The 25783-nt window shown below is 31.1% G+C and overlaps 3 protein-coding genes across 4 annotated transcripts; 2 read left to right on the forward strand and 1 right to left on the reverse strand.

Annotated features, from left to right (window-relative positions):
- The first annotated feature begins 1187 nt into the window (after positions 1 to 1187).
- On the forward strand, positions 1188 to 4741 carry LOC113404029 (uncharacterized). Its single transcript, XM_026644763.2, has 4 exons — positions 1188 to 1329; positions 1411 to 1469; positions 4030 to 4340; positions 4586 to 4741. The coding sequence occupies exons 1-3, from the start codon at positions 1312 to 1314 to the stop codon at positions 4310 to 4312; spliced, it is 360 nt and encodes a 119-aa protein (XP_026500548.1). The 5' UTR covers positions 1188 to 1311; the 3' UTR covers positions 4313 to 4340; positions 4586 to 4741.
- Positions 4742 to 5041: 300 nt separating this feature from the next.
- Positions 5042 to 9928, reverse strand: LOC113404027 (mitochondrial thiamine pyrophosphate carrier-like). Its single transcript, XM_064220407.1, has 5 exons — positions 9517 to 9928; positions 9322 to 9413; positions 8439 to 8634; positions 7459 to 7683; positions 5042 to 5371 (listed from the first exon to the last, which is right to left on the reverse strand). Exons 1-5 carry the CDS (start codon positions 9748 to 9750, stop codon positions 5156 to 5158), a joined length of 963 nt encoding a protein of 320 aa, XP_064076477.1. The 5' UTR covers positions 9751 to 9928; the 3' UTR covers positions 5042 to 5155.
- A 4301-nt stretch (positions 9929 to 14229) lies between these two features.
- LOC113404024 (probable 3',5'-cyclic phosphodiesterase pde-5) lies at positions 14230 to 25691 on the forward strand. 2 transcript variants are annotated; one of them, XM_026644756.2, is made up of 15 exons: positions 14230 to 14351; positions 14511 to 14583; positions 16117 to 16207; positions 17985 to 18131; positions 18502 to 18644; positions 18994 to 19074; positions 19210 to 19371; positions 19842 to 20006; positions 20101 to 20321; positions 23022 to 23306; positions 23391 to 23955; positions 24028 to 24186; positions 24292 to 24473; positions 24771 to 24963; positions 25076 to 25691. In XM_026644756.2, exons 2-15 carry the CDS (start codon positions 14515 to 14517, stop codon positions 25622 to 25624), a joined length of 3012 nt encoding a protein of 1003 aa, XP_026500541.2. In that variant the 5' UTR covers positions 14230 to 14351; positions 14511 to 14514; the 3' UTR covers positions 25625 to 25691. The 2 variants fall into 2 exon arrangements, with proteins under 2 accessions (XP_026500541.2, XP_026500544.1); XM_026644759.2 differs by lacking the exons at positions 14230 to 14351; positions 14511 to 14583 and having other exon boundaries at positions 17989 to 18131.
- The last annotated feature ends 92 nt before the right edge of the window (positions 25692 to 25783 follow it).

The raw sequence follows: 25783 nt of genomic DNA on the forward strand, positions 1-25783 counted from the left end.
TCTGTTGTAACCTCGTTACCGCGCTTAACCATTAGTTCACGGGCTTGCCGTTTTTGTCGATTTTGTAAGTGTGTGCGTGCGATTCTCAAGGGCACTTAGCTCTTGTAGTCCGCTTAATAGGAGATAGATAAATAGATACAGTAATAAATAATATAAAATAAAACATCTTACTGTTTTTAATTTCACTGTTATAATTACCGTATGTTCGTTTAAATATATGCCAGTTAAATTTTTGTCTTTTTTTATTTATAAGAAAACCCTCAGTATATTGCCATATTTGAATATCAAAGTGGGTATCGCAGCGGTTGCTGTGTTGTATGTAGTTTTCGTGTATTTAATATCAAATGTTGTGTCGTTTTTTTATCTAGTGATTAATTATATTAATTGCATGTAAAACTTATGACGTATAAGTTATGTTGGACAGTTTGTAATTTTATACACATTACATGTGTGTCATTAAACAGTCGCATTAAATTCAAGCATTGTTAGTTCTGTTAGGATTTGTATGTATGTTTAAAATGTTATATATATTATATATATTTTTATGTAATTTAAATAGGATTTAAATAGTAAATTTATTTTATAACGCACAGCACTGATACAAATACGTTCTTTAAAATCGCACAGCACATAATATATAATACGATGAAAGCGAGTAAGTTAAATTAATAATTGAAACAATGAACATAATTGAAACTAATTATATTTATTGATACTTACATAACCGTTTTACTCACGCACGCAAACATTATTAAAAAATTAAACATATAAGTAATATTAAAATAGATCGGTGAAAAATGCCATAAATAAAAATCATCCAAAATATGTGCTAAACTGCGTTAAAATCAAAGCGCAATACAAAATAATAATATAAAAATCACATCCGAGTTCCTGAAAAAATAAAAAAAAAATAAAAACACAATGATATAATACGATATTCGATCATTTTAACATTTAACATAGGAAATAAAAATACACTCAAGAATCACACGCATTGTAACTCAGTTACACTTTAATGGCGGTTCACATAAACCTACGCAGTGCACTTTTAGAATTATTCGTTAATCTACCCCACCTGACTGTTCCCCACCAATTTCAAAAGGCACCTTTCTACTGCAAACTGTTCAAAGTGTATCACCTTTCTAATGTGGTCGGATTACTCAGGCTAGTAAGGAACCTGGGGGAAGGATTATGCAATTCTTGGACACAAGAATGGCGTATATAAGCTTGAGGAAGGATTGGAGTAAGTAGAAAGCCAGCAAGTCTCAGCAGGCCAAGTGTTTCATTGAATCAGTCCAGCAAATCAAAAATATGTACGCGAAAATCGCCGTAAGTGAGACCGTTTACCGAAAATAGTTATATTATAATTTATTACTTATTTGTTTATTTATTATTATTCTATTGTTTTAGCTTCTCGCCTTGTCGGTTGTTGCTGTAGTTGCCGTTCCTACCCCGGGAGGCGGTGGACAGTGAGTATAAAATACTTTGTAATAAATACAATATTTAATAAGAAAAAAACATAGAAATAATTTTAATGGTCAGAGTTTAAGTCTTAATATACAAAGCATTACAATAAATAATAAAAACTACATAGTTTTGTATAACCTAAGTTCAATAGCACTAGATTTACAATACAAAAAGTAACGTATGATTACGCTAAAAAACGACCTTTAGTTTAATTTTAAAACAGACATTACATACATCATTCGTTTTCATTCATAAAATGATTTTATTTTTTATTTAAGTACTCGGTATATACATTTGACGCGATTATATAACACGTTGGACTAAGACAACCGTATGTCTCAGTAGTAGGTGTTTAAACTTTACCAATTGGTAAATATATAAAAGATTATTTTATTTATAAATCCATGTCTGACATTGTTATTCTAACCCTTTAGTTTACTAACGTGATTAGATACTATAATCGAAAGAAAGTAATCTCAAATGTAAATACGTGTTTCTTTTTTGAACAAAGTATTTACATAGTTATTTCTAAAAATAGTTAAGAGTTTTAACAATTCGAGTAGTAAAATAAATAAAAACTTTTTTTAAAATATCCATAAAATAGTCTTGAGTTGTGATCATTAATAATAAAACTTGTGGTCTGCCGTAGTAACTCGTACTTAGCCAGCCGTCATAATTTCGGTATTGCAACATAATAAATGTCAGTAATGCGTTATAATTGTTTAAAAATTAAATTACTTAATATGGGTACACTTGCACATAGCTCTGCATCTACTCAGATATTTTGTGATGCAATGGGATATTACATGAGAGTTATACAATTAGGTGTGATGAATAAAATATCACATGAGTGATATTTTATTTTTTTTAATTAGTAATCGTTTTGACAAAGATTTTTTTAAAATAATAAAGCTTTGTTTTATAAACGATCACTAATAATGCAATATAATAATAATTTTGAATAATTACATCTATTTGCCGGTTAGGAATGCTCATGTAAAATGTAATAGTTGATTTTCTATGAGATTATCGTTACAGTATTGCATAGTCATGTAAACATAAATATTTGAATACAACTGTAATATTTAGCTTTGCGTATAAGTCGAAGTGATTACTAGCGTAATATAATCCTCTTCTTTCATTAGCATTCAATGATTAGACTTTTTTACTTTATGCAATACATAAGTAGCTGTTTAGAATAGCTTAGTTTAGAAACATCAATCTGATCGGCATACTCTAGTGAAAGGCCGAGTGCTTTCGATGGAATTATTTATTAAATGCTCGGTAGCTCCTTCCCGGCATTGCGTAACCATAGACGTAAACATTTCCATACGACTTATCTCATTCAAAAATATTTAAAAATATATATACATTTATAAAGACCAATGTCACAGTTCGGTAGCCTAGATAGCATCATGAAATATAAACATTTCATGTTGTAAATAGTGTTTCGTTTGCGGTAATTAAGCGTTAAGTTAAATTATATATTTATATTGAATACAAACATGTGTTATGTAATCACATTAATATAAATATATGACATAATGTATTCGAGATGTACTTTGTTTGTCATAATTATTATCGGACCAAAAATCGTTTTACGTAATCGAAAGTTATCCAGATCACACGGTAACGTTATTACGAAAATAATCTTTGTAGAAACCAGAGTAATTATTTAATAATATTAGTATTTTCTTAATATATACTACTGAACATTAAGTCTACCAAGACCGAATCTATAAATAATAAGTTTATTTGAAGTATTAAACAAGTTAGTGTGATATACTTTTTTTATCTCATTAAAATGTAGAACTCATAAACCGATTACTCACGTAAGCTCAATCACATAAGCATTTCGTATGAAGTCGGAATTTACGATGGAGTACTATACTTAAGGCTGTGCCTTACAATTAATTATCCATTATGTAATGCAAAACATCGCAATTTTTTTTCCGTCGTATTCACTTATATTTATATAGTATTGGTCTTATTTAATTATGTGATTGTTGAAATGTACTTTCTTGTAAGATTTTTTTTACATAATTATTATTTCGTGTTATTTGTGACTACATAATTGGATCATGTTGTGCAGAAATGTTAAATGATGTATGTATATATAATAACTATAATATTATCATCATTATTATAAAGACATTTCACAACTTATTCTATTATATAAGATTTCTTTATTTTACATTATGTTTGCAATCAGACTAGCAGTGAATGAAATTGTTTAGATTTTGATGTTCCAGTAACATCGTTCAACTTAAGTACATTTATTCGATGGTAGCAATTTTGCAATAACAATGTATAAGTAGGAATAACGAGTGTCGCTTTCACCGCTAACATAGAGAAAAGTATGGTTTTCTAACATAAAGTAGTATACTAGACCATTCAAGAATATTCGAGAAATTTGATGTAACGATACGTTTATCGAAGTTTAGCACGAATTGATTTAGTTAAATAATGAAACATTTATATACGAATACTTAGATTTATTTAATTCGACTGTGTTTTTTATCGTATATGCCGTGAATTATAAAAGAAATATTTCTATTTCAGCAAACACGTAACCATCCACGTACCATACAAGATTCACACCATTCACCATCATCACGTTTCCAAAGTCCATGTGCCTGTGCACGTGCCCGTTGTTAAGGAGGTGCCTGTGATTAAAGAGGTGCCTGTTATCAAGCACGTGCCTGTGCCTGTCATTCAGCACATTCCTGTGCCTGTGATCAAGAAGGTGGAGGTAGAGAAGCAAGTGTTTGTGCCCATCCATCATCACCAGGAGGAGCATCATCACGGATGGGAGAGCGAGTCGCTGTCGCACGGCTGGCACTGATTTATAACCTTACATAATTTAGCAATAAGTAAGTAACTCCTTTAGTTAAATGGTATAAAGATAATGAACAAATTTTTTATTCAATTGAGTCAGATTGATATATTTAATTAATTGCAGCTAGTACTAATACTTTCTTATTTTAACAATATTATATGATATGATATATAGGCGTTTATCGTAATATATATTTCATAGGAAAACGCAATAAATTTCATATCTTTGCTATAAAAACAGCGATGAATTCTAATATAATAATTGTTATTTTCATTTCAGGTACAATTTAAGTAGAAAAAACGTTCTTGGAAGATGTTAGTTTGTTTGTTTACAAGTTTATTTTGATACTCTTTGTTCTGTGAATCGTGTTCAAATTATAATATAACCATTTTAAAATTAGCTAGTCAAAGTACTGCAAAAAATTATTAAGATTTCGTCACATAATATGGTGTGTTCAATTTGTTGGAAGACCTAAAAAATTTTTTTTTTGAAACGATTCTCTGAACAAATGTATCTCAGTAAAAATGAAATTGAAAAATAGAACCAACTAAGTTGTTAAAAGTTACCATTATATAATGTAGGAACCAAAGAAAAATAAACGATTTTTTGTCCATATTTTTTTTTATTACCCTAAAAGACTGTTTATAAATAACATATTTGTTTATTTTACGTAACTCATTTAATCAACTTTGAACATGTAACTGACAACACTCGTAGAATTGGGACAGGCAACAATACAATATAAATACGAGTATCAAGATTTAGAAATTTACATTAGCGAGAAAGAAATCCTGCTCTACTATAGTAGCAATAGAATAGTCGAATAAATATCGTTTTTACTTTTAGTATTTACATTTGTCTTATAAAGTAACATACAAGTTCGTAAGTCGTAAATGTTACAATATTCGTCATCTGTGCTTTATATATTGTGACAGATAAGCCTCTGTATAAACCCCAAAAACCTTCAACTTTAAACGTCTCTGTGATGCATTGTATTAACCTTGTGCATTGGACTAAGTTTCTCGATGTCGTTGGCGTGTAAAATTTTGCATCCGGTTTATGACTCTGAAAATGGAAATAATAAAATATATAAGCTAACAATACAATTATGATTGGCACAAATTATTTCTAGTTTTATGTATACCGTCTTATGATTGTTTTTGGTATAAATGTTGTCCCAATAGTGTAAACATAAATAAAAAATAATGTCAATTTCATTTTTTGATTACACATATAATATAAATAGCATTTTTTTTATTATAACATATATTCGATAAAATTTACTATTTCTGAAGTTCTGAATGTAGAAACTTGAGGAAGTATTACATTGACGTAAATTATTATTTCGGTTGAGTTGTTGCACGCGTAATGCGTCATATGATTGAATCCATTTATTTGACATTCGTTTTTTTAGTATAGTATATTATTAAGGGTGTTTTGCCGCCTAGTAGCTTGTTTTTATAACTAATGTTTAGGTGTAAACTTATCGAAAACTATCAAATCTATAACAACCGGGTTTTTGACGCAATTTAAGATATATTTCAAGTAACAACACATTTTTTTATACACTTAAGGGTATGATACTACACTGTTATGAAGTTAACGAACCAAACTATAGGTTTCAAGTTAAATTTGTATTAAAAGTTTGAATACTTGGTTAAAATGTTTATTTCAAAGGCCTCTTGAACATTGATGCAGCTATGAATCCTTTAGTGTAGTATAATTTAGTGATCATTAATAAGTAAACTCTAGTATGAAAATCTAGGTATTATATGTACAACTTCAAACGTAAGATGGTTAAAAAGGAATGAACTCCTAATTAGGGAACATTCAAACTGAATAATTCCTTGGCATCACTATAGTCGCTAAGCTCCAATGGATATTAATAGATTGGCGGGTGGACTCAGCGCTGTAGCAGTTAAAAAAGAAATAAGAATGTTAACTGATGTATATATGGCGCGCCTGGTGTATTTTCGTTACTTTCACACTGGAATGTTCTATGGAATTCTACTTTGGGGGTAAGGCAACCGATTTCAATAGAGGGTTATGCACTAATACTATTACTATAAACAGTTAGTTACTTTTTACCGGATTTACGCACGCGCAAAATTACTGAATAGCATTTGCAATATGACAAACTTATAGTACAACAAGAATTTAATTATAATTTTACTAAAAAAAATATTACGTATTAGTCCTAGTGTATCCCTGTTCGAGTTCTTTATGATCGCTAGGTCTCCTTACGAACATGTATTGAATATTTTTTTACCGTACGCATCAATATGTTGGAATTATCTAATAATACCTTTTCAATTCGTACGTAAGAAATATTACCTATTTGCCACATCCCTGACGATCTAAAATAAAGTTTTATGATAAGCTATAATTATACTAACTAAATATATTATGTACGTATGTACTTACAACCATACATTTACACGGACTTAATACGCTTGCCTTTTTCAAAATTATCCAACATTTTTCGGTTCATTTGATAGATAGAATCTCCAAAGCAAGTTGGAAAAGCGTTACAGTGGATAAATCACAATAGGCAATTTAATGTTTATAAACAGTGTAGATTCTTATCAAAATGAATATTATTGATACATTATTTGAAGACATTTTGTGTTACATAAAATTTCCTATTTGTTTTGTAGTATTTATATGTAGTTGTAAATAAACGTACGTACTACGAGATATTTAAATAAACCTGAGGATGTAACCAGGGTGTATAGTGATTGTATTATTACATTTCTTAATAATTTTTATGTTGATATATATGTATTTGGACTATGATTGATGTTTTCTATCCAGCGAGCCATATTTAAATGGATATGAAAATTTACATTAAGGATTAATTGACAAGTTTGTTTCAAATCGTATTAATACAAAAACCCGTTTTTTCACTCAGAATTTAGACAGTGATCTAATGTAGTTATAGTATCTAGTTGTGTGTGCATAGATTCGATAGAGTAAAATTGTTCTAAGCACACCCGAAAGTAGATAAACTCAAACAGATACTTCTTTATGTAATTATTAATGATAAAATGCGATAACAAGCGCTTTCGGTCCTCTATTTTTTATTGTTTTTATTTCCATGCTGTCTGTCACGGTTTGTTGCGATAACTGTGTTTATTAATTTTGTTACTCACTCCTATCTGTAACCGCCGCTTCGCTAGATCTAACGGATACGTCAGGATTTTAGCGATGAAACCAGCGATGCTGCCAGCGGCCGTCGTGGCGAAGAGAAGATGCTCTGGCTTATGTGCATTCACTTTAGGATGAGTACAATTCCCATTGCAGCTGTACAGGTAGTTGAGGAAGAGTGGTTGTAGAAAACTGAACACGGAGAAGGTTATTCCGACTTGAGGCCCTAACTGAAATACAATAAATTTTCTAATAGACAAATATATTTTCAGTGGATGATTCTTCATGTAGATTAGCCAATATCGTAAGTGTTATTATTGTGCATAAGTATGTGCGCAAATGAGGGTATACGCAGTCGTCCGACCAATTGAATAAGCAGCCGTAAAAGCACTATGACGCAGTTGTGATGAATAATATAAGTTATAGTGAGTTATTCACGTTAATAATATTTAAATACACGATTAACTATTCAAAAATATAATATATCAAAGTACGTTTTAAATGTCCTCTACCTTTGAATCGTCATTTTACAAGAATATATAAATGTATAGCTATCGGTTCGTAATGTACCTTTACCGAGAAGAATTAAAAGAAGAAGAAAAGTTAGTAGTTATGCCAGCTCCATACGATCGGCCAACAGTCCACTCGATCGTCCAACCTTCCAGGTAGTTCGTGAATATTTGACGATGTTGGATAGCATTGGTCCACGATCGTTCCGATTGCGGTAAATCGATCGCAGATCAAAGAAGTTGGACCGACTCATACGAACCAATTGGATTGGACGATTGTGTGGAGAAAACAGAGGTAGATAACTAGATAGCGTCTATTTTAATAAAATACGAATTCCAAGCTTTTTTGTTATTTAAATAATCTTGTATTGTAACTCAATAATTATATCACTGCACTATATTCCAACGAGTTTTAACATATGATATAAAACATGAATTGGCAGTTAAAAACGATTTTATTGAATTTGATGTCTTACCATTAGGACTCCAGCCGCCCATCCCTCGTAAAACGCTAGTAAACCACCGGATTTGTATACTGCTTTGGTGCCATTTATAAAACCTCTATACTGTTCCTGTATTAACATCTGTCGAACTCGTATTACTTCTATAGGAGTGGCTAGAGTGGCGCTACAGCACCCAGCACAAATTCCACACATAAACTCAAGGAAAGATCTAAAGTAAAAAAGTATTAATCATAAAATACAATTACAATTTGTATTTTTTATATTAAAATGATAATACATGACCACAACATGCTTTGTTAATTCTAATGAATGAATGAATGTTAATTCTTAATTCTAATAAAATTAGTGCCTTACAGTTTTATATAGCAATTTCAATTGAACTCACGAGATGGTTTTTTTATCGTAATAGGTAGATGGATAGGCATATAGGCCACCTGTTAGTAAGTGGTCACAACCGCACATAGACATTAGCGCTGTAAGAAATAACAACCATTCCTTACATCGCCAATGTGCTAACAACTTTGGGATGTCATGGCCCTTGTGCCTGTAGTTACACTGGTTCAATAGAATATAAAAGGGCGATTTTGAAAGTTGTAGATATGAAGATAAGCACATAAAATTAAAATTCAATATAAAATTAGAAGATGTACTTTTGTCTCGACAAAACGTTAGAGTTTCCTAAAGATAGTTTATAGAATACCTTCATCAAAGTACAACGTCCACATACTGTAGTACTCAATATAATAAACAGATATACCATTGAACATATTTAAAAAAATCATTGATATTATACCCTACCTGGATTTCGTTAAACATGTAATTACACTGAACTGAACCTGCTACGGTTTTGTTTGTAATTTGCCAATGCTTAGTTACTTGCACTTAGGATACTTACTTATACTTGGGATTTGCATGTGTACTAAAAACATACTTGGTTGTCACTTCATAAACATAAAACTGAGATGTCGTAGATATTATTGAGTGTATCTGTAAGAAATATGATATTAAAATATATTCGAACCTCATCTTATTAATTGCTATTTATTAAAGATATATTTTTTTAAAAGTATGGCGTTTATTCGAATCTCACCTGACCGAGGTTGTGGCCGTGCCAGAAGGCGGTGACACCTTCTTCGAGGAAAATCTTTTTAGTCGTCTCAAAAACATTTCGCTGTTTACCTTTTGTTACTTTCTTTTGCAGTTGAGTTCTGACTTTTAATACGTCCAACGGTTGTGTTATAAACCGTGTAACCATCCCAGAAATACTACCTGCTATTAACTTCTGATTTGGGGTCAATGATTCATCTTTTCGATAACCTACCATTTTTAAGACATATTTGAGTCAGATAATTCATTTCTCTTATTATTTATCATTTTATATTTACTTATAAATTGACAGGTAATTTGACGCCCTCAAAAAACACAGGAATGCTTACACCTCAGAACAATAACTAAATCGTAAAAGAAGCTTTATTGAGCGTAAACATATTGATAAGTATTTATGCTCTTTGCTCAGGTAATTTTGCTAATGTTAGAAAGAGATGCATATAGTTTTGATAGGACCTCGAGTTATAATATTGTATACATTACAAAAAATCAGGGTTGAGGACATGTTGATTGACAATATCGATAAGTTACATATTATGTATACCTATTGAGACGGTAATAAATATATTATGTATTAAGATTACAATGTTTTAACTATTCTGTTCTTAAAATTTCGCTTTTATGTTGTTCTATATAAATAATTCGATACGAAATCTAGTAATAATCTTGACCATCAATTTTTGCAATAATTTTTTGCAGGTATATTGTCGATAAAATTTCTACATAATAATTTAAAAAAAAAAAGAATATTTACAATAGTTAATAATCTATATATTTATTAAAGCATTTTATGCTACGAGCAACTTTAAAATAATGTAATAAATAACCTGAAAATTATAATGAAATGGCTAATGCTTCAACATCGATCACGATCGAGGATATAAGTCTGGATACAACTAGACATTTTTCAGTTCCCTGTCAGTATTCAGCTACAGTTCATTTTTAGTGTGTACATTGTGGAAACACTGGTAAAATGTATTTATACTGTTATATGTATAGAGTTTATGAAATCTCAACATTTTAAAAGACAATGTTGATGTTAATTCAAATAAAAACCTGGCATGTGCAATTCGGACTTGCGCACTGAACGTTCCGTACCAACAGACAAATAGATAATCAAAATCCTTAGATCTCATTGATTAGGTATTACTATAATTTTTATTTTGTAAATATAATTAAATATAAATGGTCGTGGGTACCGACACTTCTAAAAATTGTAGAGACTTCCCAATGTTTAATTATAAGATCACAATAACAAATTTGACAAAATTCGGAAACTTTGCATTTATCGACATACCAGTTTTTGGGGCAATGCCTAAAATAAAAGTATTTCGCCTCTTTGTATTGTGATAAAAACTTTTTCATTATCTGAATGTGAAAAGGTACAGTCATTTTAATGTTATATAATTTTATGATGTATAAACATTTCAACGAATTTTATGTCTTTTAGACATATGATTAAATTGTTGATGGTTCTTGATGGTTAAATTTTCTTTGATAATGTCTTATAATTATAATTATCGTGACTAGGTTGTACACCATTTGACTAATGATTTCGGTTTACACGTTACAGATTAAACCGCAAAGTTAACAGTTACTATGAGTGACAATCGCTTTAAATACTTAATTTTTAATATATTAACAGTGTGTTATACTTATTTCAGTAATTTATCATGATTCGTATGTCATTTTATTTTCTACACAGTGAAAAATAAAACAAAATAGAAAATATATATGGAATAAATAATGTAATAGCATCACGATCCTCTATATGAATTGGTTTGACTATAGTAGTTGTGATTATAAACGCACACACAGTTACACGCACACAATTTTAAAAATAACAGATACAAGCGACAAACGGAATAAGCATCTTAATCACACATCTTTGAGTTCTGCACTAGCATCACTCTGCAAAGTTCCAAAGAATTATTGTCTCTAGCATTTGTTGATTAGTATTTTTTACTATACAGACATAATATGCATTATTTTTCTTTTATCAAGAAAGATAAATGGTTCTGCAGACTTTTATCAGGTCTACTAAAGACCATTTTTTTTTAATAATACTATTTAATTTGCAAAAACTATTCTAGTTAAGTCAATCAAGTGACTCTCGTTTGAAATAACTTAAAAAAATGATCGTCGCGCAGCCCAATCAGAATTGGTTCTCAATAAAAAAACAAAACATTACACAATTTTTCGATACATATTGATAAGACCAGCTCAGATTGGACAGAAAATCGATGTTTGTATTCTCAACACTGACAACCTCCGTGGTCGAGTAGTGTGTATACCGGTTTTCATGGGTACGCCACTCCGAGGTCCCGGGTTCGATTCCCGGCCGAGTCGATGTAGAAAAACTTCATTAGTTTTCTGTGTTGTCTTGGGTCTGGGTATTTGTGGTACCGTCGTTACTTCTGATGTCCATAACACAAGTGCTTTAGCTACTTACATTGGGATCAGAGTAATGTATGTGATGTTGTCCAATATTTATATTTATAAAATATTTATATTTATAACAACTCAACATTATGATGTCATAGGAGGTACGTAGTCAAAAGACATGGTTGTTTTTCATACAAATTAACTCACTTACTGTATTTAACTATATTTTTTATTTATTACAGATAAACCATTTTGATTTAATTATTTAAAATTTGACACCATATGAATTTCTACTCATAACTATTACAAATAATAAGCAGGAAAAACAGTGAACAATTAAAAATAAAACTTGGAAAACTTAATTATAAAATACAAATAAAATGATGGTTAGAATGATATGAAATGGTTCTATGACGTCTGATTCTTGGGCTGATATCAAATCATCCTAAATTGCAAATACACAACATACTGATATGCATAGCTGTTAAAATAGCGTACCTACTTCTAAAAACGTAGAAATATCAACTACTAAGATATTTGCTCATGGTTCTATATAGTTACGTACATTATTTCAGTGTAACTACATATGGTTACCGATTTTAAATTTTAAAATTAATTTTCGTCTGTATAAATATTCAAATGGAATTTTAGAACACGGTCAGGATTTCTGAATGACATATAATTGTTCTATTGTCATAATAAAATTATTTTGTTAAACACTAAAACTTCAGAATAATACAATACAAGTTGAATTATCGCTTATTTGCTTCTAACAACTGTTAACTCTTCTAACAATATCACAATTAAAATATATTTTGACAAACGTTAATACTCCTCTACATCTCACCTCAATACTCCACTTCACTCTGCTTCCCACCTCTTTTCTGCTCACCTCATAATATTACCGTTACAGTATGATTATCGAATTTTGTAAAATATCGAAACATGTCATATAATTATATAGGAATATTTAATAAAACAAATTTACCAAAAGAAATACATTTTTTTGCTGTGTTTTTACGCAAAATTTTTACAAAATAATAAAATAATTTCAACAAAGATATGCAGATATAGTAAGGTAAACGAGAACAATAATTATATTATACTCTATCTACATACATATTAATACTTTATGAAATGTGTTTGCTCGTCGGAATTGTAATGTTTTTAATTAAGAAATCTATTATGGGCTACAGACTCGACAGGTCCCTAAATAAGTATAACAATAGAAAAAAAATGTGGATTAAACGGCTTCCCCCGGCAGATGGTTATTAAAACAATTTATCATTAAACAACTATAAATAAATATGGATTAATAAAAATAAAATTTCGTTAATAAAATACATATATTTTCTTACAATTATCTAAACATATAAGAAAATTGGAGTGTCTGTTTGTTATATTAAAATAATCTTTTTACTAAATGCATATGTATACACGGTACATATACCAAAATATATTTTTTTTAACTATTTTTGTCTGTCTGTCTGTTTGTTTCGGCTAATATCTGGAAAGGCTGGATCGATTTTGACGGGACTTTCACTGACAGATAGCTGATGTAATTAGAATTATATATAAAATAACAATAAAGTCACGCTTTTTTGTTAAATTCAAACGCGCACGAAGTCGCGAGCTTATCTAGTAATAATGTATAACATGAAGAATATATAATGCGCGCTAAGTAGCCCTCTACTCGGCGCGCATAATATATCACGGCATATGACGGCATAAAAGCCCGTCATGCCGTTTGCCGTTCCGGCCCACGAATCGGTCTTCCCACAAGATAGCCCCTAATAGAAGTGCATCAAAATTTTAAATTGATATTTAAATTAATCCATAATATTATCTAAAATTTGTTCAGAACATAAACGTGTTTTATTGATAAAAACATTTATCAAATAATATAGAAATGCTTTTAAGTAGTTGTGAAAGTATTCAGAAGTTAATTTATTATAATGGTAAAACATAAATATTTGCTTTAAGTATCAATATATTTCCAGGATATGCAGTATTATTACACTGATAAAGTCGCAATGCGATAAGATATGTAGAGCAATGAAAGCACACACAATTCGAAAATTTATTCATATAAAATATTCACGAGACGAAGCCTTTGTTATTTTCTATTGATAATAGAGTGTCACAAATCAATCGTATTTATACATACACAACGTGAATAAATTGAAGATTTGTCGGACGTAACGAGTCGTATCAACAAATATTTGCATCTATAGTTAATATAAATATTGATATCAGATGACCCTGACGAAGTTCCGTACATTTATTGGGTGACCACTACGGCCTGTCATAGAGCGCTTATTGTTTTTGATACTCCTTGCGGAGCGGGCATATCGCGAATAATAAACCAAAGTATTAAAATTCGCTCAAACTAAATATAATATTTGTTTGATTCTAGTTCATTGTAACAGTAATGTAAGTCGATTTACACAATGTACTTGTAGTAATTCTAAACTTCAAGAAATATATCTCATATTACGCACATGTACAAGCTTATTCAATTTACATACAGAATAATTATTATTTGAATACTCTTCGTTGTATTGCAATTTGTTTGTGTTTTTATTGTTCTAGTAAAATGACAGATCAGCGTAAGGAGAAATCATACGATGTTCGATTAAATGAAGACGAGCCACGCAGAAATAAGGTAAATATTTCCAGTGTTTATTTTTTATTTGCGAATTATAATTAATAATTTTGAAATATAATGTTTTTCGTTAATTATTTGGATTAACTGATATATGTATAAAGTTAGTATTATAATTATTTTAAAATTGTTGCTAGCGTTTTGAAAAGTTTTGTATAATTCATAATGTTCCACACAATGTTTTAAAATACTACTGCATTCATATCATTTATGTGCTATAGTTGCATCTTTTATTGTGCGAATATCATCAAAATTTTTCATATTCCATACCTATCCATTTTTAGTGGTCGCTTTGCAAGTGTCAATTATGTGACATAAAGTATGAGTAAATCTTAGTCCATTGTTGTGTCCAATGCCTTCTCTGTGTAGCTGTAGCTACCGTCAAAAACCATAGCAAGACCCCGCCTACTATCCACTCAATAATGTACAAACAAAATACGCACGGACCCCATCTCATGCATCTACGGCCCTTGACTATGCCCTGTTTTTTGGACACCGTCCGTGCGTGGAGGCTGTGGAATTCACCTTCGTTGTCTCTTTCAAGCGGCTCCTTCCTTAAACAGCTCCATTGTCTCCTTCTAGACTATGAACTTGAACTATTGTCTCTTAGAAGAAATCTCTGGCCCTCCAAGCCTTTACTCCGTAATTTGGAAATGACTTCGTCACGCGTGCGCTCAGCGTAGTCAGGTGGCACATCATCATTGCTTTGTATCCGATGTTACACAGGTATACAAAACAACCGTAAGCGTTCATTACTTAGGTGACGTATGGTTTGTCACATTTGTCGCATTCCTCGGAAGACGGGCACACCATGTGTTCTATAGTATTCCCGCTACTTCGAAGCCTCGGACGCGCTCCGAAGAGTACACGTTCCCACCCAAATTCATAATCTAATTCTTCTCACGCCATAACATCCGCTCAAACGTTAAGAAACGTTTTGAATATGTGTCTTATAAGCTAGCTAGTAAACCAACGAGGCAGTAACATCAATACATATGTACCTACACGTAGACGGATATTTTTATTAACGATGCAACATTATAGAATCACTGTCAAATTATACTTGCGTTTATTATCCATTGTTTTCTATGTAAATTCAATTAACAAAATGTTCGAATAATACGACACGCACAATAGTTGATTGTTAATCATCTATACGGCATCTATATTCGTAATTGCTCTGGCCAGCACTCAAATAGATTATGAAATGAAACAATAAATTTTCCATTCAATAAACATTTGTTCATCATAACTATTACCCTATGAACACCATAAATATTATAAGTTGAAATAAGATCGATGGAATGAAGACGGTCAATTGACTTAAAAATATGCAGCACATGCCCTTCTTATAAATAATTAAATAATTTCATGTTCAATATGCATTTCTTAACATTTACAATTACAATTGTGTTTTTTACTTACACTTATACTTTTTAATGTTACATTACATGGTAACTTTTGTTAATAAAAAATTGAGATAGCTAGGGAAACAGTTAATTAAGCTAAGTATATAATTTGTTGGTATTTCAGGCACGAGGTCGGCATTCCTTAAGGCAAGGATCGTCACCTGAAAGTCGATCTGCGCGTTTGCTGCCGCCGATTGTTATTTCGAGTGAATTTAGTAGGTTTTATTTATAATATTTTAGTATCGTATATAGAATTATATTATTTAACCTGCCACATACTGTACACATTATTTAACATCATATAGTTTTATATAGTGCGTTTTCTGTTTATTCCTATTATTTGTCAAAAGTTAGCTTTATCACAAACCTATCGAAGATAATACTTTTTTTGCATTCAAACGATGAAAAATCAGTACAAAAACGTATCTATTAATTTCGCTTTGTCCCAGTAAAGCTTTATTAATGTCAGTAGCAGCTAATGAGGTCAGAGGTTTTTTAAGTTAAAGCTACACACAAAAAAATCATTAGCCATTTTGACATTAGGCAATTAGGCTTTCTAATTGATAATTTCGTATGAAAGAAAATATTAAAATTAGTAGACTTGTTTTTAATGCATGCTCTACTGAGTATTTAATACAACCTCCATTTGTCGATAAAACTGCCGCAAATCCCTGTAGGCATACCTTTTGGTATGTTTTTACTAAAACTTTGAGGAATGGTAGACCATTCTTCAACTAATGCTTAATCATTTTGAGGTCTCTTAATTATGTCAACTGGTACTAAATTTATTTATTTAACCTTTCTGCTGAGTTTATCCTAAACGTATTCTAAGTTTATTTAGTTCTGTACGTCGACCAATGTCTGTGACCAATGTTGAGTAATGGTCTTCTAGTAAGGCTCCGATACCAGCTGCATTAAGATTTTTATGGTATTATTGATCTCTCTCACATGTTAAACATCATAGAGTTTTTACCTCAGATAAAGTCAAAGTATTATTTCTTAAGTGCTCCTAATAAATTCGCCACCCTCCGTTGTTGGTCCTTATTGAGACCTTTCCCGTTTTGATTCAATTCTTTCTTAGCTTGACGCTGTTGTTTAACGCTGTGAAAAAATAACGAACATAAAAACTCTCAATGTTTTAGCCTGTTTATTGAAATGATCGTAAATGTGATTGAACAATTGTCAATTAAATTTACAGCTATGTAAGAACAATAAGACCTGAGCTTCCCTAAGTTTCCGTATTAGCACTGTTATATCACGTCACTATAAAAAAACTACACAAACAATAAAACATTGACTAGAATATACAAAAACAGTAAAAATCATAGAACTTCCCGTACCATATTTCCGTATACCGTATTGAACCGCACTCAATAATTGCATTAAAACACGACTGAGGTTAAGAAATTAAAACGTGTGTTACAAAATGTTTACATTTTGAAACTAGGCGAGGTCAATAATCATGAGTTTTCGTCCTTACAAAGGGATAGCCTTACAAAGAGTTTTAGGATATTATAACAACCTACTTGTACAAGGGTACATATTCAATAAAATTTGATTTTTTGTTTATTTAAATATGAATTATTTGTTATTAAAATTGTATCCTGGCACGCTGTTTGCATGATGGTGTTTTTTATCAATTAGTAAGATTTTTCTTAATTTGTATAGTTTTGAAGAGTAAATATTAAGCATTTTTTAATTCTATTATATAACAGACAAGATTGGTTCTCAAATGCAGAACCGTTTTACGATGACAGTGGGGTTAAAAGAATTATTTGTTTTATAATTAGTACGTCATGATTAATAAAGTTAAATATTAAAGAGCCTTTCTAACATGCAATCATCAAATATATCAATCATCTGTTCTAGCAACCATAAACCATTACCATTAACATAGTTTCCATATGCATAGTTCCATACTCTTATAGCATAATAAATGAATATGATTATTTTGGCATAACTATAACTAATTCAAAAATAAATATCTTTAAGATAGTCAACGAGAAACTTGTACGTCATCAAAGTCCCCTACGTTGGAATCCAAGCATTGGTCGCGTTACCACAGAGGAATGTCCGCAAAAGACTTTTCTGTTGTGAACAGTGCCGATATCAAGATGGAAAAAAAATCAAAGAGACTCGGTAAGTGACAATTAATATAATAAAACATATTGAAACAATATTTTTTAGTTATGTGTACTGTTTGTATATTAAATATGGACAGGTTTTTTAATACCTTCGATGAAATAAATGATGTTGGTAGCGAGGGGGCCGCCCTAGATAACCATCATTATTTAGTTGTGTTTTTTTTATTGGAATTTTCGTTGCCAAATTCATCACTTTATTGATACAATTTTACAACATATTAACAGCTATACAGTTAACAAATAATATTTTTGTGCAAACGTTCGCACTTTATTCCTTGGGTTAAAAAAGTAATAAGATGTATTATAATCGTATCGTTCAAACCTGAAAATTACATTTTTCTTATGAAATATATATTATTTTTCAGGGAAACATTCAACAAAAGACATCGAAGTTGATATAATAGATTATCTTGACCGAAACCGTGATTTTCTGGAGGCTTATATCATTGACAGCGTTCCTATAAACCAGGTCGAACGGTGGTTGGTAAAGAAAATGACCAGGGATATAGTATGAGTTTTTCTTATTATTCTTTTTATGATATAAGTTGGCGGACGAGCAAATGGGCCAACTGATGGTAAGTGCTCACCATCGCCCATAGACAACGGCGCTATAAGAAATGTCGCCAATGCGTCACCAATCTTTGGAACTAAGATGTTATGTCTCTTGTGCCTGTAGTTACCCTGACTCACTCACCCTTTAAATCGGAACACAATAATACTGAGTACTGTTGTTTGGCAGTAGAATATCTGATGAGTGGGTGGCTAGCTAACCTACCCAGGCTTGCACAAATCCTTACCACAAATTTTACTCTTTAGTTAACTTGTACGCGCCTTTGGTAATAATTTGTATATTACAGGAAAACAAACCATTCCTGAGTGATAAATGTCTGGTAAGACATGGACATAAAAAAAAGATAACAAAAAAAGAAATATTTATGGTAAGCATACAATAATAAAAGTAAGCAAGATAAAAAAAACAACATCAAAATATATTTTACTTTTATAACTTAGTTTAGTATAATTTACTTAAAATCAATGAAACTAATACTACACTAAAATCTTGAACATTTTAGGAATTAGTCAATAAATTAAATGGAGATACAAATGAACATTCTATTACATTAGAGCTTGCTCGCTTTATGAGTTTTTCTGTGGGCGTTGACGCGTATAGAGTTTACAAACTATACCCTGATCATCCTACTTTTGTGCAGTATTTTGAATTTGATTCTACCTCAGTAAGTATAATGCAATTATAATAACAATATTCTTATTGTAAATCGAAATGTAAATAAACTCTATTGTTCAAATCCCCGTGACATGAAATAAATGTTATTTATATTATTTTTGATAATATGTTTTAACATAATAATGATTTCGACTTCCTTTTCTTTCATCGACGAGCACTTTGTTTATTTTGTTGTGGGTTTTTTGTAAATAATCTTAGCATATATATTTTGCATTCATTAAAATAAAAATATTTACCTTAATAAATATCTTACTCACAGGGTTCGATTGATACAACATTTTATTTGCTTTATAAATAAAATTAATTTTACATTTACAGAACAATACAAAATAGCATCAGCCTTCCGCAAAAATATTTAAATAATAATAAAAAAATATTTAAATAATACAATGAACTGTTGGATTGTGTACATAAAAAGAGAGCACGCAAATAGAAAAATTAAACCTTTGATGCTTTTAGGATCTTCTTACTTCAACAAAATTGGCTAGAGCAGAGAACGATAAGATTCAATGTGTACTCGAGGTGGCGAAAAACGGAGCTTGTTTAGTTTTGTCAAAAAAAGATACTCTCTCATTTCCAAAAATGTCAAATACTTTGTTTCGCACCTTCGACATAAAAAATGAGGTAATATATATTGTATCGGAACATACATTGTTATATCATACATCTTGCCTTACATTTTGCTATAGTTCTGATTTTCCGTATATTCATTTTATAGAATGAAGCCAATCATGTTCTGTACCAGCCAATTTTAACAGCCAATGGGAAAACAGCATATGTCATAGAAATGTGGCGACTTAAGGACAAATTTGAAAATAAAGATGAAAAAATCAGTTCTGACTTTGTTGTTTGGGGAAGTTTAATTTTACATTACTGTAACCTATACTTGGACAAGAAAAGTGAACGCAATATGTCCGATTTTTTATTGGACGTTGTTAAGTAAGTAGTAACAAATTAACAACTACAAAATTAGCACTATTGTTGTAGATAGGTAATGCGTTATAAATATTTTTAATTATTTAACTGGAACATGTTGTCAGCCATTCAGTTCAGTCAATCATTATAATTATTTACTTGGTTATTTCGGACGAGTAGAAAATATTTTTAAGCTCTATCTAAAATAGGACAGTGTATTATGAAATTTAGTCACACGTAAAGAAAACTAAGTACGTAAAAATTATCCTCTAATTACTCTGAAAAATAAAATAAAAAAAATAATAATTGTTTAAAGATATTTGAATAAAGATTGATTAGAAAATATATACTATCACCATATGTAAGTCTATTATTATTAGTTTGTATTTAATTAGTTTTTGTATATTTTCCGCGTGAAAACTTTCTATTATAGACAATTTCTCAGTTTGTAAAACTAACCATAATTCAGGTAGTGGGTTTACTGTCAAGCAAAGCGTACGATTTATGTACCTACTCGTATTATTTTAAAATAGTTTTCGCGTTACCTTATTTTGTTGTTTGTGTTTTGCTGCTGATGATGATGAAGTGTATTAAATGCTCGAAAATTATTACAAAAAAAACTACCAGGATTGCATTGCGGAAAATGTAACAAGTGGTTACATGCGTCATGTGCCGGCTAACTTCTGACCAATTAATAACCCTAAATTCCACTGAATCCATCAACTGGAAGAGTAGGGCATGCTCAGAAGGATTAAAATCCAGGCGCTTGTCGTGCATCATGCCTGACATCGAGGATGAAGGCGATAACGCTGACTACGAGTTCGTTATCCCAGATAACAACATGACGCAGCAAATATTACGGGAAATAAGAAAAGAAATAACAGGCATTGTACAACCTGAATTGCAACGTTCATTAAAATACTACTCGGACAAAATAGACGATTACGAGGAGCGCATGAAATTCTACGAAACTAGAATTAAATGAAACCGTTAAACGAAACTTTGAAAACCAGTGCGGTGATTTGAAGAATACCCTCAAAAATACTTGTTTAAAATATGATGTCTTGGAAGTTAAGTGCAACCAAGTTGAGCAAGCTCACCTGTCACAACAGCTGGAAGTTTGTGGAGTCAGTTAATCGGAGAGGGAGACATAACGGAAATAATAAAGAACGTGGCCACCACAATTGGTGCCGACATCTCTGATGTGGTGAAAGCTTACAAGAAGAAAACGCCAGTCCGTCCTGTGTTGATCATATTTTTATTAGAAATGTAAAAAAATGTGATATTTATACCGGGCGGCGTCGTGAAAATTGTTCTAGCTGATCACTGCATGATTGTTTGTGCGATACAAGGCGCGCGGCGCGCATGTGATGAGACACGTTTGCCTCAGCTGTTTACGAGAATAAATAATAACGAGCTTAAAAACCGGTTATGCAGTGTTGACTGGAAAAATTGTAAAATCCACTTAGTCTACTATCAAATAACTTTGCGAAAGAATTTGACAAAAATGTGAAAAGCTTATGTAATCAGTGCAATACAAAAATGTTAAGGTCTACTTCATACGAAAACATACCGGACACTTTAATTAGATCAGAGCGAGCGCGTGAGGAGGATGTTCAACGTATAATTATGCATATGAATGACAAAAAAAGTCCAGGTTACGACGGTATTAGAGCAAACGATATTAAATACATCTCTTCGCATTTAACACCCGTTATCACTCACCTCAAAAATCAGTGTATAACCACATCGATCTACCCGGATATACTGAAAATTGGTGTTATCCGGCCGATATACAAAAAGGGTAAGCGTGATGATTATAATAATTATCGCCCAATCACCATACTATCATGGATAGACAAAATTATTGAAAGATATTTAGGGGACAAAAAAAAAATATTTAGCTCAATACTCAGTAATTAACATTAAACAATATGGGTTTCAGAAAAATAAAAGTACCACTGAATTACTGAGGAAATTTACTCACGATGTTAACACTTACTTGAACAAAAGACTACACGTGCTCGTCTTAATAATTGACTTTAGTAAAGCCTTCGATGTATTAAATTTTAATATACTATTTGATAAACTCTCGCGAGGTGGTATACAGGGTCCATGGCCTTGGCTGACTCGGTCATCGGTTACGGTATTAGTAGCTATGGAAGATCTTGTAAGTCTAACTTAGAAAATATATACAACCTTCAATTAAGATTGCTTAAGACAATTGTACCTAAAAACATTCTTTTTCGACACAGGGACAGCTACGATCACCTATTTCAGCATTGTCAGGTTATGACTGTGTATGATAAATTTAAATTATCGATTCTTACTGAAATTAAAAATTCAAACATATTAAGCGAAAAATTTAGACCTACACGCTTGCGACAACTGTATACTAAGCATAAATATAACTTACCTGGAACTAATAATAATTTGTGTGGAAAGAGAACTGATGACTACTTGGTGCCTGTCCTTATTAATGAGTTGCCTAGGGAATTGCAGGAGTTGTATATAAGTGGCACGAAAATTAAATCACGCTTTAAAAATATTTTTTACATAAAATAACTTAAGAAATAAAATCGCTCTCTGTACCCAGATAAACCCGTGAGGTTTTCGTGGTACTTAACGTGCAAAAAAAAAAGAAAAGTGTAAATTAGTATAATGTATTGGACAATAATAAAAAAAAGAGGTCAACCTTATTTAGATCTACTTGTATTTTTACAGAGCAATATTCGAAGAAATGGTATCACTTGATCAATTAATTAAAAGAATATTGGAATTTGCTCAAAGACTTGTAAATGCAGACAGAGCATCTCTGTTTCTAGTGGATTATAGTAACTTTGAATTAGTTTCTACCGTTTTCGACTTAAAATTTGAGCCCGGACAAGGTAGAGATATGGAAAAGAAAGAGATACGAATGCCTATCAATCGTGGTATCGCTGGCCATGTGGCATTGTCTGGAGAAACTATGAATATACCAGACGCATATTCAGACTACAGGTTTAATAGGTCAGTCTAGAAGCTGAAATTTTATAATGCTATTTATTTATTTAGAACACTATGTGTTAATATATTTATTTTATTCTGTTTCAGAGAGGTGGACGAAGCGACCGGGTACAAAACAATAAGCATTTTATGTATGCCTGTTAAAGTTCAGGGGAAGGTAATAGGCGTAGTGCAGATGGTTAACAAGCGCAACAACGACAACTTTGATCACGAAGACGAAGTCGCCTTTGAAATATTTTCTACGTTTTTTGGACTAGCTCTGCATCACGCTAGACTTTATGATAAAATAATGAGGAAAGAGCAAAAATATAGAGTGGCCTTAGAAGTATTAAGTTATCACAATACATGTAGAGAACATGAAGTTCAAGAGATTCTTACCGATAATAAACAGCTAGTGGCCAATATTTACGACTTCTATTTAGACCCATACCAATTAGATGATTTTCAAAAATGTAAAGCAGTCATAACAATGTTTGATGACCTCTTCGAACTCTCTAAATTTGATTTCGAAACTATTACTAGATTTATATTAACAGTTAAAAAAAACTATAGAACCGTCCCATACCATAATTTTGACCATGGGTGGTCAGTCGCTCATGCTATGTATGTAATATTAAAAAGTGATAACCGGAAACGTTTTGATTATAAAATGGTAAACATAATATCCTTAATGTATTTATATTATTCGTCTCTTTGACAAAAAATAATATTTGGTTGTTTTCAGCGTTTAGCATTGTTTGTAGCTTGTCTTTGTCACGATCTGGATCATAGGGGCTATACAAATAAGTACATGAATGAGACGGCCTCTCCTTTAGCGGCTATGTACACCACGTCGCCTTTGGAACATCATCATTTCAATATAACTGTTACTATTTTACAGCAGGTAATTAAATGGTCGCTGAATATTTTGAATTCAATATAAATAATTGTGTTATTTTAAGATTTACTGTAAATTGTGTAGTATAATAATTATTTATCGTTTCACTAGGATGGGCACAATATCTTTTCTCATTTAACCAGTGACGAATACAAGGATATTTTGCGCTACATAAGGCACTGTATTTTGGCTACAGACCTTGCAGCATTCTTTCCCAATTTAGCGAAGCTAAAAGAAATTTATGGAACGAGCTCACAAAACTCAAAGTTTAACTGGACAGTTCCTGGTCACAGGTACATACAATATATTTGGTAATGAATACTTAGAAGATACTTAATATGTAGTAAATTTAATTGTAAAAATCATTCAATATAAATAAATTATAAGAGCAAGCACTTACAAATACATATATTTGATTCATCAATTACAAAATTAAATTATGCGTAAGAAATAGAAAAAAAATGGCAAGATCCGCTGCGATATACACATATTTATTACCACATATATCAACTGTATACTATTTAATTTATGTATCAGCATCAAATTTAACGAGTTAATTATATATATAAATACCTTGTCACTTATTTTAGAGATTTAGCCATGGCAATTTCAATGACAGCAGCTGATTTGTCGGCGTCTACTAAACCTTGGGATATACAGATTAAAACCGTTAAAGTTATTTTCGAGGAGTTTTATGACCAGGGCGATAAAGAAAGGGCTGCTGGTAAAACTCCAATACCAATGATGGATAGAAACAAACCGGAAGAACAACCATCAAGTCAGGTGACTAAAATAATGAGTTTTTAGTAATAAAACTTATTGTTAATTTACTAATATGTAATAATATAGTAATTCAAAATATTGTCACTATATTTAGATTTTATTGTGTTTCTAGGTTGGTTTTCTAAGTCAAATATGCATACCATGCTACAATATGTTGTATAAAATTCTCCCGAAAACTAAACCTATGTACGTTATGTCGTTGAGAAATCTTAAAAATTGGAAATCGAAGGTTATTGTTAAGGACAAAGACGAATCTTCAAATGAGGACGATACTTTAGATTTCGAAACTGAATCAGACTTAGACGAAGATGACTGTGAAGAATTATTAGAAGAAGCAGATATTCAAGCTAAAGACAACATGGAAAATAAGGAAATACTTAAAATTGGTCACGACATACAAGAAATTCATGACGATGACGAAGAAATACATATTCAGGAAATTAGTGGTGAAATGAGAGCTGGATGGAAGTGTATCAAATCTGATTCAGTATCATGGGAGGATGATCAAGTTGTTACTGATAATGTCGACACAAAAACTGCTAGTATTTGGAAAGATATTGAAGGTAATTGGGTTGATGACGAAGGAGTGGTTACCAGACCAAAAAGGTCACTCAAAATCATCCTAGTGGAATCTAAAGATGACGAAGATAAGAATAACTAAATTTAAACTAAGTTGAATTTTATTCGACTATTGAAAAACTCTATTTGACATAAATTATAATATAATAGTTTTTGTTTAATTTGATCTAAAGTATTTTTTTATTTGCTAAGTAAAAAACTTTATTAATCCAATATTACCACGTATTTTAATTTGAAACCA

The sequence above is a fragment of the Vanessa tameamea genome, chromosome Z (genome assembly GCF_037043105.1).
Source record: "Vanessa tameamea isolate UH-Manoa-2023 chromosome Z, ilVanTame1 primary haplotype, whole genome shotgun sequence".
NCBI lineage: Eukaryota > Metazoa > Arthropoda > Insecta > Lepidoptera > Nymphalidae > Vanessa > Vanessa tameamea.

Bases quoted from the DNA above. Each gene is read 5' to 3' on its own strand.
- LOC113404029 (XM_026644763.2), top strand. The intron at 1,470-4,029 runs GTGAGTATAAAA...TTTCTATTTCAG, and splicing joins ACCCCGGGAGGCGGTGGACA to CAAACACGTAACCATCCACG.
- LOC113404027 (XM_064220407.1), bottom strand. From the start codon at position 9,750: ATGGTAGGTTATCGAAAAGATGAATCATTGACCCCAAATCAGAAGTTA. The intron at 9,414-9,516 runs GTGAGATTCGAA...TATTTCTTACAG, and splicing joins ACGGCCACAACCTCGGTCAG to ATACACTCAATAATATCTAC. The intron at 8,635-9,321 runs GTAAGTATCCTA...TTTTTACTTTAG, and splicing joins CATGCAAATCCCAAGTATAA to ATCTTTCCTTGAGTTTATGT.
- LOC113404024 (XM_026644756.2), top strand. From the start codon at position 14,515: ATGACAGATCAGCGTAAGGAGAAATCATACGATGTTCGATTAAATGAA. The intron at 18,645-18,993 runs GTATGAGTTTTT...TGTATATTACAG, and splicing joins AGAAAATGACCAGGGATATA to GAAAACAAACCATTCCTGAG. The intron at 24,964-25,075 runs GTGACTAAAATA...TTGTGTTTCTAG, and splicing joins AAGAACAACCATCAAGTCAG to GTTGGTTTTCTAAGTCAAAT.